The sequence below is a fragment of the Sphaeramia orbicularis genome, chromosome 13 (genome assembly GCF_902148855.1).
Source record: "Sphaeramia orbicularis chromosome 13, fSphaOr1.1, whole genome shotgun sequence".
In the NCBI taxonomy this organism is placed as follows: domain Eukaryota; kingdom Metazoa; phylum Chordata; class Actinopteri; order Kurtiformes; family Apogonidae; genus Sphaeramia; species Sphaeramia orbicularis.
In genome coordinates, this window is record NC_043969.1 from 49400422 (window position 1) to 49413695 (window position 13274).

Here is a 13274-nt window from a genome sequence, read left to right on the forward strand (position 1 = left end):
GTCTATCCAGCTGGACAGAGCAGTTACACGTCTAGTGAGGACAGAGCATGTTAAATGTTTGACAATATTTGTAAACTGACATTTAAATAAAGCTTTTAAAAAAACAACAAAAATAAAAACAAAACACAAGAAAAAAACATCCACTTATAATCGATCTTTTCATTTTTTTCAGGGAAGTTTATTTACAAACGCAAAATGTTGAAAAACTTTTCTAACTTTAATATTTTTGTTTGTGAATCCAAAATGTATTTTAATACATTATCCATAATAAACAAAAAAATAAGCAACAAAAAAAAAAAAAACCAAATGGATTCACAATTAAACACAAAAAAGCTAGTAACTTCGCAACAAAATAATAACACACAGTTAACAGTTATTTCTAATAGTTATACACTTGTTATTATTATTGACAGAGTTTTGTGAGGAGAAAAATGATGAGTGAAGCTCAGTTTAGACGAAAGAAGTGACTGTAGATGAAATGTAAACAGTGTGAGTATTTACTTTAAAACGAACATATGATTGATGACATGATGAGTTGAATTAACCACTGGGGGGCGACACCTGAACACGTCACAGCAGTGGACTCCTCTGACACAGGAGCGGCGTTACCATGGTGACCTGTGTTACCATGGTGACATCCAGCGGCCTCTAAGTAAAACACTGATGAACGAGTTAAAATACGTGTTTTCATTTATCTGTTTTTTTTTTGTGTGTGTGTTTGTTTGTTTGTTTGTTTGTTTGTTTGTTTTCACTGTTTGATTAATTTCATTCCATGTTTTATTGAACTTTTTAGGCTTTTTTGACTTATTTTAACTTCATTTCCATCATATCTTGTGCATAAGGTTTTGTTTTTATTTTTTCCAAGATTCCACATTTTTCACATTAAACAAAACATGAACATGATGTCGATTGAGTGAATTTATGTCAAATATTTTCTCGTTTTACATCCGTTCCTACATATTAACCTTATTATCGCCTAGAGATGTGCGTCCAAACGTCGTAGTCCTACACTGTCCAACGACAATAAGGGAATTCTATTTTACTCTGATAGTTGCATCGTTTACTTAAATTCTTACTTTAATATAAAAAGTAAAATGTGAAACCAGATGTAAACACAAGCAGATAGGACTAAATATAGCATTAATACAAATTACTGCAAATACAACTAGAAATACAAACAAATAGGCGTATGAATACAAATAAATATATATGCAAATATAGAAATAGGCCTAAAAATAAATATAAATGCAAACAATTATAAATACAAGTAGGCTATATAAATAGAAATATAAATAAGCTAAATACAAATAAATATAAATATAAGTAGTCTCTGCTGTTTTCACTTCCATTAAATTTATTAATTATATCTGTTTAGATTTGTTTGTATATTTTCTGTATTTATTCTATTTATTTATCATTTATTAATCCCATCTGGGTCATCGGTGTTTATTGATCATTGATCGGCGATGGTCGGGTGTGTAGGCGGTCCCGGGGCCGCTCCCTCCCCGCCCCCCCAGGCCCGTCCCGGTGCTCCTCCGCCGCCATGCCGAGCCGACAGAAGCGGGTCCTGTTCGCGGCCTCCGGGGTGCTGGGTTTCTCGTGCGCCCTCGCGGCCGCCGTGGCCACCGGGCTGCCGTTCTGGGTGGACGGAACCGTGCTGTGCCGAACCGGGGCCGAACTGGTCAACGCCTCCGGAACCGAACTGGACAAGTTCGTGGGCGGCATCAGCTACGGGCTGTTCCACGGGGAGCGCGAGAAGCACTGCGGCCTGGGAGGAAGACCGTCCCGGTTCTCATGTGAGTCCCCGTTCAGTCCAGGTTCGGTTCGGTTCGGTTCGGTCCGGTTGGTTTCTGTCCTTTAGCGTGGGCCGTGTTTGTGGGAGCAGGTTCGGATCTCACCTGCGCATCAATAATTCACCTGTGTGAATAATTCAGCACGTGCGCAGGTGGAAGGAGCGGCTGTTCTCCTCCAGAACCGGCTTTGGTGGACTGGACTCCAGCTGATCCGGATCCGAACATTCAGTTACAGACTAGTGTTTATGAGAAACTGCTTTGAATGAGAACATTCATCTGTTAGACTGAGTGTGGACCTGTTGAACTGGAGCTGGAGTTGAAGTCAGAATAAGTTTACAGCTGAAAACCAGGAAAAAGAACCAGAACCAGAAGCAGAGTTAGAACCAGGATCTGCAGATGAAGGAGAACCGGTTCAGACCAGATCCAGGTCCAGGTCCAGGTCCAGGTCCACGTTAATGAGCCCAGAACACAATGAGACACACAGACAGTAATGAGCAGCAGTAATGAGTTCTGCCTGAGCGACCACGGACACACAACTACTACTACACACACACAACAACTACACACACACAACTACACACACACAAACACAACTACACACACAACTACTACACAGACACACAACTACACACACACACAAACACAACTACACACACAACTACTACACAGACACACAACTACACACACACAAACACAACTACACACACAACTACTACACAGACACACAACCACAACTACACACACAACTACTACACAGACACACACACAAACACAACTACACACACAACTACTACACAGACACACAACTACACACACACACAAACACAACTACACACACAACTACTACACAGACACACAACAACTACACACACAACTACTACACAAACACAACTACACATTCACACAACTACAAACACACAAACACAACTACACACACAACAACTACACAGATGCACAACTACACACACAACAACTACACAAACACACAACTACACACACACAAACACAACTACACAAACACACAACTACACACACAACTACTACACAGACACACAACTACACACACAACTACTACACAGACACACAACAACTACACAAACACAACTACTACACAGACACACAACTACACAGACACACAACTACAAACACACAAACACAACTACACACACAACAACTACACAGATGCACAACTACACACACAACAACTACACACACACAACTACACACACACAAACACAACTACACAACTACACACACTCAAACACAACTACACACACAACTACAAACACACAACTACACACACAACAACTACACAGATGCACAACTACACACAACACCAACTACACAGATGCACAACTACACACACAACAACTACACACACATAACTACACACACAAATACTACACAAACACACAACTACACACACAACAACTACACAAGCATACAACTACAAACACAACAACGACACAAACACACAACTACAAACACACAAACACAACTACACACACAACAACTACACAAACACACAACTACGAACACACAAACACAGCTACACACACAAAAGCTACAAGCACACAAACACAACTACACACAACAACTACACAAACACACAACTACAAACACACAAACACAACTACACACACAACAACTACAAACACAACTACACACAACAGCTACACAAACACACAACTACACAGACACAACTACACATAACTAAACAAACACCCAACTACAAACACACAAACACAACTACACAAACACACCACTACACAGACACACAACTACACACACACAACTGCATGAACACAACTACACACACAACTACTCAAACACACTAACGCAACTACACGTAACAACTACACACACAACTACACAAACACACAACAACAACAACAATTACACACAACAACTACACAAACACACAGCTACACACACAACAACTACACAAACACACAACTACACACACAACAACAATTACACACAACTACACGAACACACAACTACACACAACAACTACACAAACATACGACTACACACACACAACTACACTCACAACAACTACACAAATGCAACTACACACACAACAACTACACAAATACAACAACAATAACAGGTCAATGCAATCAACACAAACACAACTACAAATACAACTACTACACAAACACAAGCATCAACTACACAATGAACACAACCTTCACTACACAACAGCTACACAATAAACACAACCACTCAAGGTACACAATCACACAGTAAACGCAAACACAATTAACAAACACACAACAAAAATAATGAACACAACCAACAACCACACACTCAACACAAACACACATCATACTGTAGTTTGGTTTTACTACACTTTACTTGAACCATTTTTAAGTCTGGTTTAACCTTCACACAATCTGTTTGTACCATCTGTAGTTCGGTTTAGCATCTTTTAGTTTAGTTTGATTAACTTTTAGTTTATTTTAACCACCGTTTATTCAACAGGATATGAGTTGCATAAATATACACAACACTTTTAATTGGTTATCTGTACACATTTTAAGCTTTCCACGTGAATGTTAGTGATGCGTCAAATACCACATGATTAGTGGTTAGGTTTAGGGTTAGGGCTAGGGTTAAGGTTAAGGTTAGGGTTAGGGTTAGGGTTAAGAAATAACAGGGTCATTATTAGGGTTCAGAAATAACATTTTAGAGAAACATCAGTCTGGTTTTAGGAGGAACCACAGTACCGAGACAGCACTTTTAAAGATTTTAAACAACATCAGGTGGAATTTTGATAATAAAAAGCTCACAGTGTTGGTTCTACTGGATCTAAGCGCCGCTTTTGATACGGTAGACCATCACGTTTTATTAAATAGACTCAGACACCTAGTCGGCTTCTCCGGTACTGTTTTTAACTGGTTTTGTTCTTATCTCACAGACCGATGCTTTTATGTAAGTATGGATACATGTTCCTCAAGAACACATGAAACTGGATGTGGGGTTCCCCAAGGTTCAATTTTAGGTCCACTTCTTTTTAATCTGTACATGCTTCCCCTTGGGGACGTCATCAGGAGACATGGCATCAGCTTCCATAGTTATGCTGATGATACACAGCTATACATCGCCGTGTCTCCTGATGACACAGGGCCAATTGATGCCCTTTTTAACTGCATTGTAGACATCAAGTCATGGATGGCAGAGAATTTCCTACAGCTCAACCAGGACAAAACTGAGGTTTTAGTTATAGGTCCTGAAGGCCAGAGGGAGAAACTTTTACCAAAACTAAAAGATCTTAAACTAACACAATCAGTAAAAAATCTGGGCGTGATTTTTGACTCTGAGCTGAATTTTATCCCACATATCAAAAATATAACAAAAACAGGTTTTTATCACCTTAAGAACATAGCCAGAGTCCGCCCGTTTCTCTCTCAGGCCAGTACGGAGGTGCTAATGCATGCTTTTATTTCCTGTCGCTTAGATTATTGTAATGCCCTGCTCTCTGGTCTTCCCAAAAAGAGTATTTTAAATCTCCAATTACTACAAAACTCAGCCGCACGCGTGCTGACAAGGACCAGAGGGCGGGAGCACATTACACCGGTTTTAGAGTCGCTGCATTGGCTCCCCGTACGCTTCAGGATCGATTTTAAGATTCTCTTGCTGGTTTTTAAATGTCTTAACGGCCTTGCGCCCTCCTATTTATCTGATCTGCTTTTACCATATCAACCCTCGCGGACCCTGAGGTCCTCCGGCACTGGCCTTTTAACCATACCAAAACCCAGAACAAAAACCCACGGTGAGGCAGCATTTAGCCACTATGGCCCCCACCTGTGGAACAGCCTGCCGGAGCGCCTCAGGACTGCAGAGACTGTTGGTATTTTTAAAAGAAGATTAAAGACACACCTTTTTAATCAGGCTTTTAACTAATTTTTTAAACTCTTCTTGTTCTTATTTTGTTTTATTTATCACTGATACTTTATCTATTCTATTTTATTTATAATCTTACGTATTTTACTCTTGGTACTGTATTTATTTTATTTATTCTCTTAGTCCTATGTTCTGCTTTTAGTCTTTAGCTTTTAACACCAGTGTTTCCTCAGGGGGGTCCTCCACACTGGGAGCTGTGTCTGGTCTGCTAGTGGGGGTACTGTCCTTGGGTCCCTTTGGCCCGGCTGGCTGGGGGTCCTCCCTTCGATGTGGGGGTCCACCTGTCTGTCGGAGTCGGGGGGCCTGGGTGCCGGTCCCCCCGATGGCACGGCCTGTGGCTCCTCCCAGTGTGGACGGCCCCAAAGGGGGCGTTTCCTTGATCCTCAGTGCCATGCCATGTCTCCCTGTTGTGTGCGTGTGCGTGTGTGCGTGTGTGGGCATGTGTGTGTGTGTGTGTGTGTGTGTGTGTGCGTGTCTAGTATGGAGGGTGGGAGGGAGGGGTTTTCTTTGTAATTGTTTTTCTGTTTTTATTGTGTAATTGTTTTTAATTCTGTAAAGCACTTTGTGTTGCATCTGTGCATGAAAAGCGCTTTATAAATAAAGGTTGATTGATTGATTGATTGATTGATTGATTGATTGATTGATTAAGGTTGGGGTTGGGGTTAAGGTTGGGGTTAGAGTTAAGGTTAGGGTTGGGGTTAAGGTTAGGGCTAGGGTTAAGGTTAGGGTTGGGGCTAGGGTTAAGGTTGGGGCTAGGGTTAGAGTTAGGGCTAGGGTTAGGGCTAGGGTTAAGGTTGGGGCTAGGGTTAGGGCAAGGGTTAAGGTTGGGGATAGGGTTAAGGTTAGGGCTAGGGTTAGGGTTAAGGTTGGGGTTGGGGCTAGGGTTAAGGTTGGGGCTAGGGTTAGGGCTAGGGTTAAGGTTGGGGATAGGGTTAAAGTTAGGGCTAGGGTTAGAGTTAAGGTTGGGGCTAGGGTTAGGGCTAGTGGTAAGGTTGAGGTTGGGGTTAGGGTTAAGGTTGGGGCTAGGGTTAGAGTTAGGGCTAGGGTTGGGGCTAGGGTTAGGGCTAGGGTTAAGGTTGGGGCTAGGGTTAGGGCAAGGGTTAAGGTTGGGGATAGGGTTAAGGTTAGGGCTAGGGTTAGAGTTAAGGTTGGGGCTAGGGTTAGGGTTAGAGCTAGGGCAGTGGTTCTTAACCTGGGTTCGATCGAACCCTAGGGGTTCGGTGAGTCAGTCTCAGGGGTTCGGCGGAGGTCAAGACACACTCAACTCATTAGTCGGGTGTGTGTGTCGGGCTAGGTCCGTGTATGTAAACAAACGGCTTCGGAGACTCTTTCTCTCATTGACATCCAATATATGCGGTGTATTGTTGTTGCTTATAGCACTATAACACATCCGGAAGTGTTTATAATCTCTTCCACTCGTCTGACGATTAATTATTTGAGTATTTTCCACATCGTTGTTATGACTTTTGCTACTTCCTGTTAACCACAGAGGCAGCCATGTGTAGCGTTTGTTTACATTTTTCGGTCACCGCACTGGTCAGTTACAATCATGTGACAACTGACGCACCGTCGCGGATGGAGAAATCGTATTACACTAAAGCCGAGCTAGTGCCGTAATAAAACAACGATCACAAAAATACTGAAGGAGTATAACGAGAACTTTTTTTTTGATACACTACATGCAATTATCTTTTTTTTTTATGTCAAAATTGCGTGGTTCAGAAAGTTTGGAGCGAGATGAAATGAAAACCGGGTTGACCTGACGGCCTACACATACATATACACAACAGCAGAAGTCACACTGATTTGCAGTAAATAGTCATTATTATTGTAGCCTGATTGGAATTAGGTGATGGGTGTGTGTTAAAATGTTAAAAATGATAAATAGCATAAATACAATAAGTTCATTATTGGAATACATAAGGTTAAAAATTAAAACCATTTCAGTGTGGTAATATTAAAAAAGATCATGTCTTTGTGAAAAGGTATGTAATTTGTTGTAAGTTCATGCACTGTATTGGTTTTGTTCTTTGAGCACAGTGATGTTAATGCACGGTTCATTTTGTGCACCAGTAAAACATATGCCGGTGTCTTGAATTTGAAAAAAATCGTATTGTATTTTTTAATAAAGAAGGGTTCGGTGAATGCGCATATGAAACTGGTGGGGTTCAATACCGCCAACAAGGTTAAGAACCACTGAGCTAGGGTTAAGGTTAGGGTTGGGGTTAGGGCTAGGGTTAAGGTTAGGGTTGGGGCTAGGGTTTGGGCTAGTGGTAAGGTTGAGGTTGGGGTTAGGGCTAGGGTTAAGGTTTGGGCTTGGGTTAGAGTTAGGGCTAGGGTTGGGGCTAGGGTTAGGGCTAGGGTTAAGGTTAGGGTTGGGGCTAGAGTTAGGGTGAAGGTTGGGGTTAGGGCTAGGGTTAAGGTTGGGGTTGGGCTACGGCTAGGGTTAGGGCTAGGGTTGGGACTAGGGTTAGGGCTACGGTTATGGTTGGGGTTGGGGCTAGGGTTAGGGTTAAGGTTAGGGCTAGGGCTACGGTTGGAACTAGGGTTAGAGCTAGGGTTAAGTTTAGGGTTAGGGCTAGGGTTGGGGCTAGGGTTAGGGCTAGGGTTAAGGTTAAGGTTGGGGTTAGGGCTAGGGTTAGGGTTAAGGTTGGGGCTAGGGTTAGCAGTTACAGATATGTAAACTGGAGATCTTGGTGCAAATTGACATGTGATCAGATGCCATTGAATAACACGTGAGAGGATGAAAATGCGTACATAGAACACCAAATGCCAAAGAACTGACATGACATACAGTGTGATTTCATCAGATCAGTCTGGTTTAGTTTAGTTTTACTGTCTTTAATCGTGGTTTCACCGACTTTGTCTTTGTCACCCACCTGTTTATTTGGTTTTACTATACTTTAGTTTAACCATTTTTAAGTCTGGTGTAGCCTTCACATAGTTTGGTTTTACGATCTTTTAGACTAGTTTTACACATTTTTAGTCTTTTTTAACCATCTTTTATTTTAGTTTACTATCCTTATTAGTGTTTTTTACAACTTTTAGTGTGTTTCAACCATCTCTACATTTGGTTTTATCATAGTTTATTTTATTTTATTTTAGTTTTGTTGTTAATCCCTGTAGTAATCATCCAATGGAGGAATCTGGAATATCTGTTCCGTTCCAGCTCTGGTCTGAAGATGAAGGGATGTTTTCCAGTGAATGGCAGGTGCGTTCAGAGGTCAGAGGTCAAAGGTCAGTGCGTCCCATTAACTGCTCTGGTGTGGTTTGTTTCCAGTCTTCCCAGACCTGCAGAACGCCATCCCCGCGGGCCTCCACGTCACCGTCATCTTCTTCTGTGGTGTCGTCATCATCTTCTCGTCCGTGGCCACCGGCTTCTTCTTCTTCAACGCCTTCGGGAGGCCTTACGAGACGCTGCAAGGCCCCATGGGACTTTACCTCTGGACCTTCATCTGCTGTGAGACCTTCACTTTTATCTCATGTGTTTTCAAGTTCATCAAATTCAAATCTTTGCAGCTTTGCAAAAGTTTATTTACAACTAAAAATGGAAAATATTTTGGCTGAATGAAGGCGTAGAAAGTGCAGATAGTGTTAAAGTAAAAGTATCTCCTGTGTGGCCTTCAAAGCCTCGTGATCTGATGGAAATGAGACGCACAGGTTTGGTATGAAAGGAGATTAGAGGCCGACAAACGGCTGATAATCACCGCAATTAGTGAACCGGAGCCCGAGGCAGGAGGGAATAAGCCCCGCCCACTTCCTCCTTCACTCAGGTTTCATCCATTACAGACGCATTGAACACAACAGAAGGAAAACCAGTAGAAAACAGCTGCACTTAAAGGCAACTAACAGACCAGCACACTTAAAGGCAACTAACAGACCAACGCACTTAAAGGCAACTAACAGACCAATGCACTTAAAGGCAACTAACAGACCAGCACACTTAAAGGCAACTAACAGACCAATGCATTTAAAGGCAACTAACAGACCAGCACACTTAAAGGCAACTAACAGACCAATGCACTTAAAGGCAACTAACAGACCAGCACACTTAAAGGCAACTAACAGACCAATGCATTTAAAGGCAACTAACAGACCAATGCATTTAAAGGCAACTAACAGACCAGCACACTTAAAGGCAACTAACCGACCAATGCACTTAAAGGCAACTAACAGACCAGCACACTTAAAGGCAACTAACAGACCAATGCATTTAAAGGCAACTAACAGACCAATGCATTTAAAGGCAACTAACAGACCAATGCAGACCAATGCATTTAAAGGCAACTAACAGACCAATGCATTTAAAGGCAACTAACAGACCAGCACACTTAAAGGCAACTAACAGACCAACGCACTTAAAGGCAACTAACAGACCAATGCACTTAAAGGCAACTAACAGACCAGCACACTTAAAGGCAACTAACAGACCATCGCACTTAAAGGCAACTAACAGACCAGCACACTTAAAGGCAACTAACAGACCAATGCACTTAAAGGCAACTAACAGACCAGCACACTTAAAGGCAACTAACAGACCACCGCACTTAAAGGCAACTAACAGACCATCGCACTTAAAGGCAACTAACAGACCAACGCACTTAAAGGCAACTAACAGACCATCGCACTTAAAGGCAACTAACAGACCAACGCACTTAAAGGCAACTAACAGACCAACGTCAATCTGATCAGTCAGTTTGGTGATTATTTTGTACATTTTGTTGATTATTTTGTGAAATTTTGCTAATTTTGTTGATTGTATTTTTCATTTTTTATTTTGTTGATTATTTTTTACATTTTACTGATTATTTTGTTAGTTTGTCTTGATTTTCTTTCATTTTGTTGATTATTTTGTTCACTGTGTCGACATACATTTTAAATTTTTTTATGTTAACATCACTTCCTGTTCTTTTCACGTAAACCGTCACTTCCTGTTTCCATATTTTCCTAAAGGCGTGTGCAGCTGCCTGGTGATGATCCTGTTTGCATCGGAGGTGAAGCTGCTTCATCTTTCTGAACGGATTGCGAACTTTAACGAGGCGACGTACACGTTTCAGACGCACAGCGAACGCTATGACCGCTGCTTCTGGCTCTTCCTCCTCATCTTCTTCCTCCACGGACTCAACTTCCTGCTCATCCGGCTGACAGGAATCCAGTTCCCGTTCCAGGAGGCCAAGGAGGCGGAGCTGAATGGGGGAGGAGCCGACCTCATGTACTGATGAGAGCCCGGAGACTCAACCCTCACACTGTATCTCACAGCGGCCATTTTGAAGACAGTGACGAACAGCCGGTCTCACGATTTAAAAGAAAACAAATCCCTGACGCATCTAGAACACGCACTTTTACCAACAAACTTTAACTCACAAGTATTTTATTTAACATTTAACGTCCAGCAAAATATTTCATTTAAAAGCATAAAAATGTACAATTTTGGTTTAAAACTGAACCTTAAACATTCCTTTGTTGGACAAATGTTATCAAATCAAACAGTTTTTCAGTTTAAAGTCAGTAAATGAAGGAAAATTTCTTCATTTATCTTTTTTATATAAAACATTTGAAGACAACAAACTGACTTTTTGTTTAAAAACATTTTGTTTAAATTTACAAACATATAGGAAGTTTTATAAAATTAAAATCTTTGCATGAATTAATTTAAAACTAAAAATGGAAAATATTTTCTCCATTTATCATTTTTGATCAAATGTGTAATTAATGCAGACTCATTTTTCTTGATAAATAATCTGAAATATTTAAATTTACAAAAACAAGCAAAAAATACATCTTAAAATTGTACTGAAATTAAAATTCTTAACTGACTCACCGCCTTATGGTTCAAACTCTGAACTGCATCTGGTTTGGTTTTTAATGTATTTATCGAAGTAACTTTACAGGAAATATGTTGTTTTGTGACATTTTTACTTCATCAGTTTTTTGTTCAAATGAACTAAAACCTTCACTTTTATAAATGTATTCAGTGTTTTGTCTCTTTGATACAAGTTTGATAAAACACTCTGTGTTTTATATGAAACTTTAGATCCTTTTGTGTAAGTTTTGTACATTTTGTTTAGTTTATTTAATATTAGATAAAATTCACAAAGAAGCACAATAAAGTCCAGACTTTATGTTTATCAGTCTCTGCTGTCTGTGAATGTCAGTGTTTTTATCTTGAAGTTGAGTCCTTTCAGTTTTCTCTGTAGATCAACCACCGGTGGAACCTCAGATTAACCCAGTGGTTTCCAATCTTTTTTGGCTCATGACTCCATTTTAACATCACAAATTTCTGGCGACCCCAGACATTCAAAATTAAGACATTTTTTGGGCTAAAATTAATTTGGATTTGATCATGTAATAGTTTTCTATACTATGTTACAAATAAATGTTAATTTTAGAGGACATTTAGTCTATATGTATATTATTGTGGACAGAGGCAGTAAATCCAGGTGTAGATTACTGCACAAAGGGAGAATTGGATTTTTCTTGGTCAGGATATGTACAGTCAGTCCAGCTGTGATTTACAAGGAGGACAATTAATACTGAACAAACAAGAACTCAAACTATGAATTATGAAAGAGCTGCAGCATCTGAAACCGACCACAATGAACATTTGACAGATAAACAGAACCACAGTGCTGCAGTTTCACAACCACAGTTTGTCTTTTATGGATTGGGTTTGTCTCTCTCAACTCACCATATTTTTTTATTAGTAAGTTTTTTTTATTTAATTTTTAACAATTACTAGAAATTTCAGGCGACCCCATTTGAATTCCAGGTGACCTCATGTGGGGTCCCGACCCCAAGGTTGAAAAACACTGGATTAACCCTTTACCTGCCAAACAGGCCACGCCCACAACTTCAAACTTCAAACCCGAAATGTTCACTTCAGTTCTGTGTTTCAGTTGGTGTTTTATGATAGATCAGGACTGTCAAACTCAGTTTAGTTCAGACGCCACATTCAGCCCAGTATGATCGAAAGTGGATCAGAACCAGTAAAATAATAATAACAGTGAAACAACAGTTCCAGTGTCCCTGTCCGTCAGCATCTGTTTGTATGTGGATCAGAACCAGTTGAATGTGTGAGGTTGTCAGGTTCTGCTCTATGTTCCAGTCCTGTGGTCTGGATGCACATCAATCTAACTACAGAAGTGGGCAGGACTTTCACTGGAGGAGAACTCAACTCATCCAATCACAGTCTGACTTCTATCAGTGACCAATAGGAACTATACTGATATCTGGAACCATTTACATATTACGAACCATCAACATATGGACCAGTAGAAGGAAAGGAACATTTAGAATATTTTTAAAAACTCAAAATGCACAATTTCTAAAAACTGTGAACACACTTTGCAGACATGGTCCCAAAGAAGACTCATAAAAAAAAATTTGAAATGAATCTGATCAGCAGTTTCATCAGAGAAGATGCAGACGACTCTGGACATGCCTTCACACTAACTCATGGATCAGTGAAAAAAAAAGTAAAGTTACATTATGAAAATGTTTACATCTACTAAGTATTCTTCAAAAATGTGAATAACATCAACAACTACAAATAGCCTGAAATTTCTTGAAAAA

At 40.4% G+C, this 13274-nt stretch overlaps 1 protein-coding gene across 1 annotated transcript; it reads left to right on the plus strand.

Moving 5' to 3' along the window:
* Positions 1 to 1543: 1543 nt before the first annotated feature.
* clrn1 (clarin 1) lies at positions 1544 to 11828 on the plus strand. Its single transcript, XM_030152853.1, has 3 exons — positions 1544 to 1796; positions 8983 to 9162; positions 10656 to 11828. The coding sequence occupies exons 1-3, from the start codon at positions 1544 to 1546 to the stop codon at positions 10919 to 10921; spliced, it is 699 nt and encodes a 232-aa protein (XP_030008713.1). The 3' UTR covers positions 10922 to 11828.
* The last annotated feature ends 1446 nt before the right edge of the window (positions 11829 to 13274 follow it).

What these genes read in the sequence shown, in the direction of transcription:
- clrn1 (XM_030152853.1), top strand. Translation starts at nt 1,544, where the DNA reads ATGCCGAGCCGACAGAAGCGGGTCCTGTTCGCGGCCTCCGGGGTGCTG. An exon ending in AAGACCGTCCCGGTTCTCAT is followed by an intron (nt 1,797 to 8,982) that starts GTGAGTCCCCGT and finishes GTTTGTTTCCAG; the next exon opens with TCTTCCCAGACCTGCAGAAC. An exon ending in CCTCTGGACCTTCATCTGCT is followed by an intron (nt 9,163 to 10,655) that starts GTGAGACCTTCA and finishes ATTTTCCTAAAG; the next exon opens with GCGTGTGCAGCTGCCTGGTG.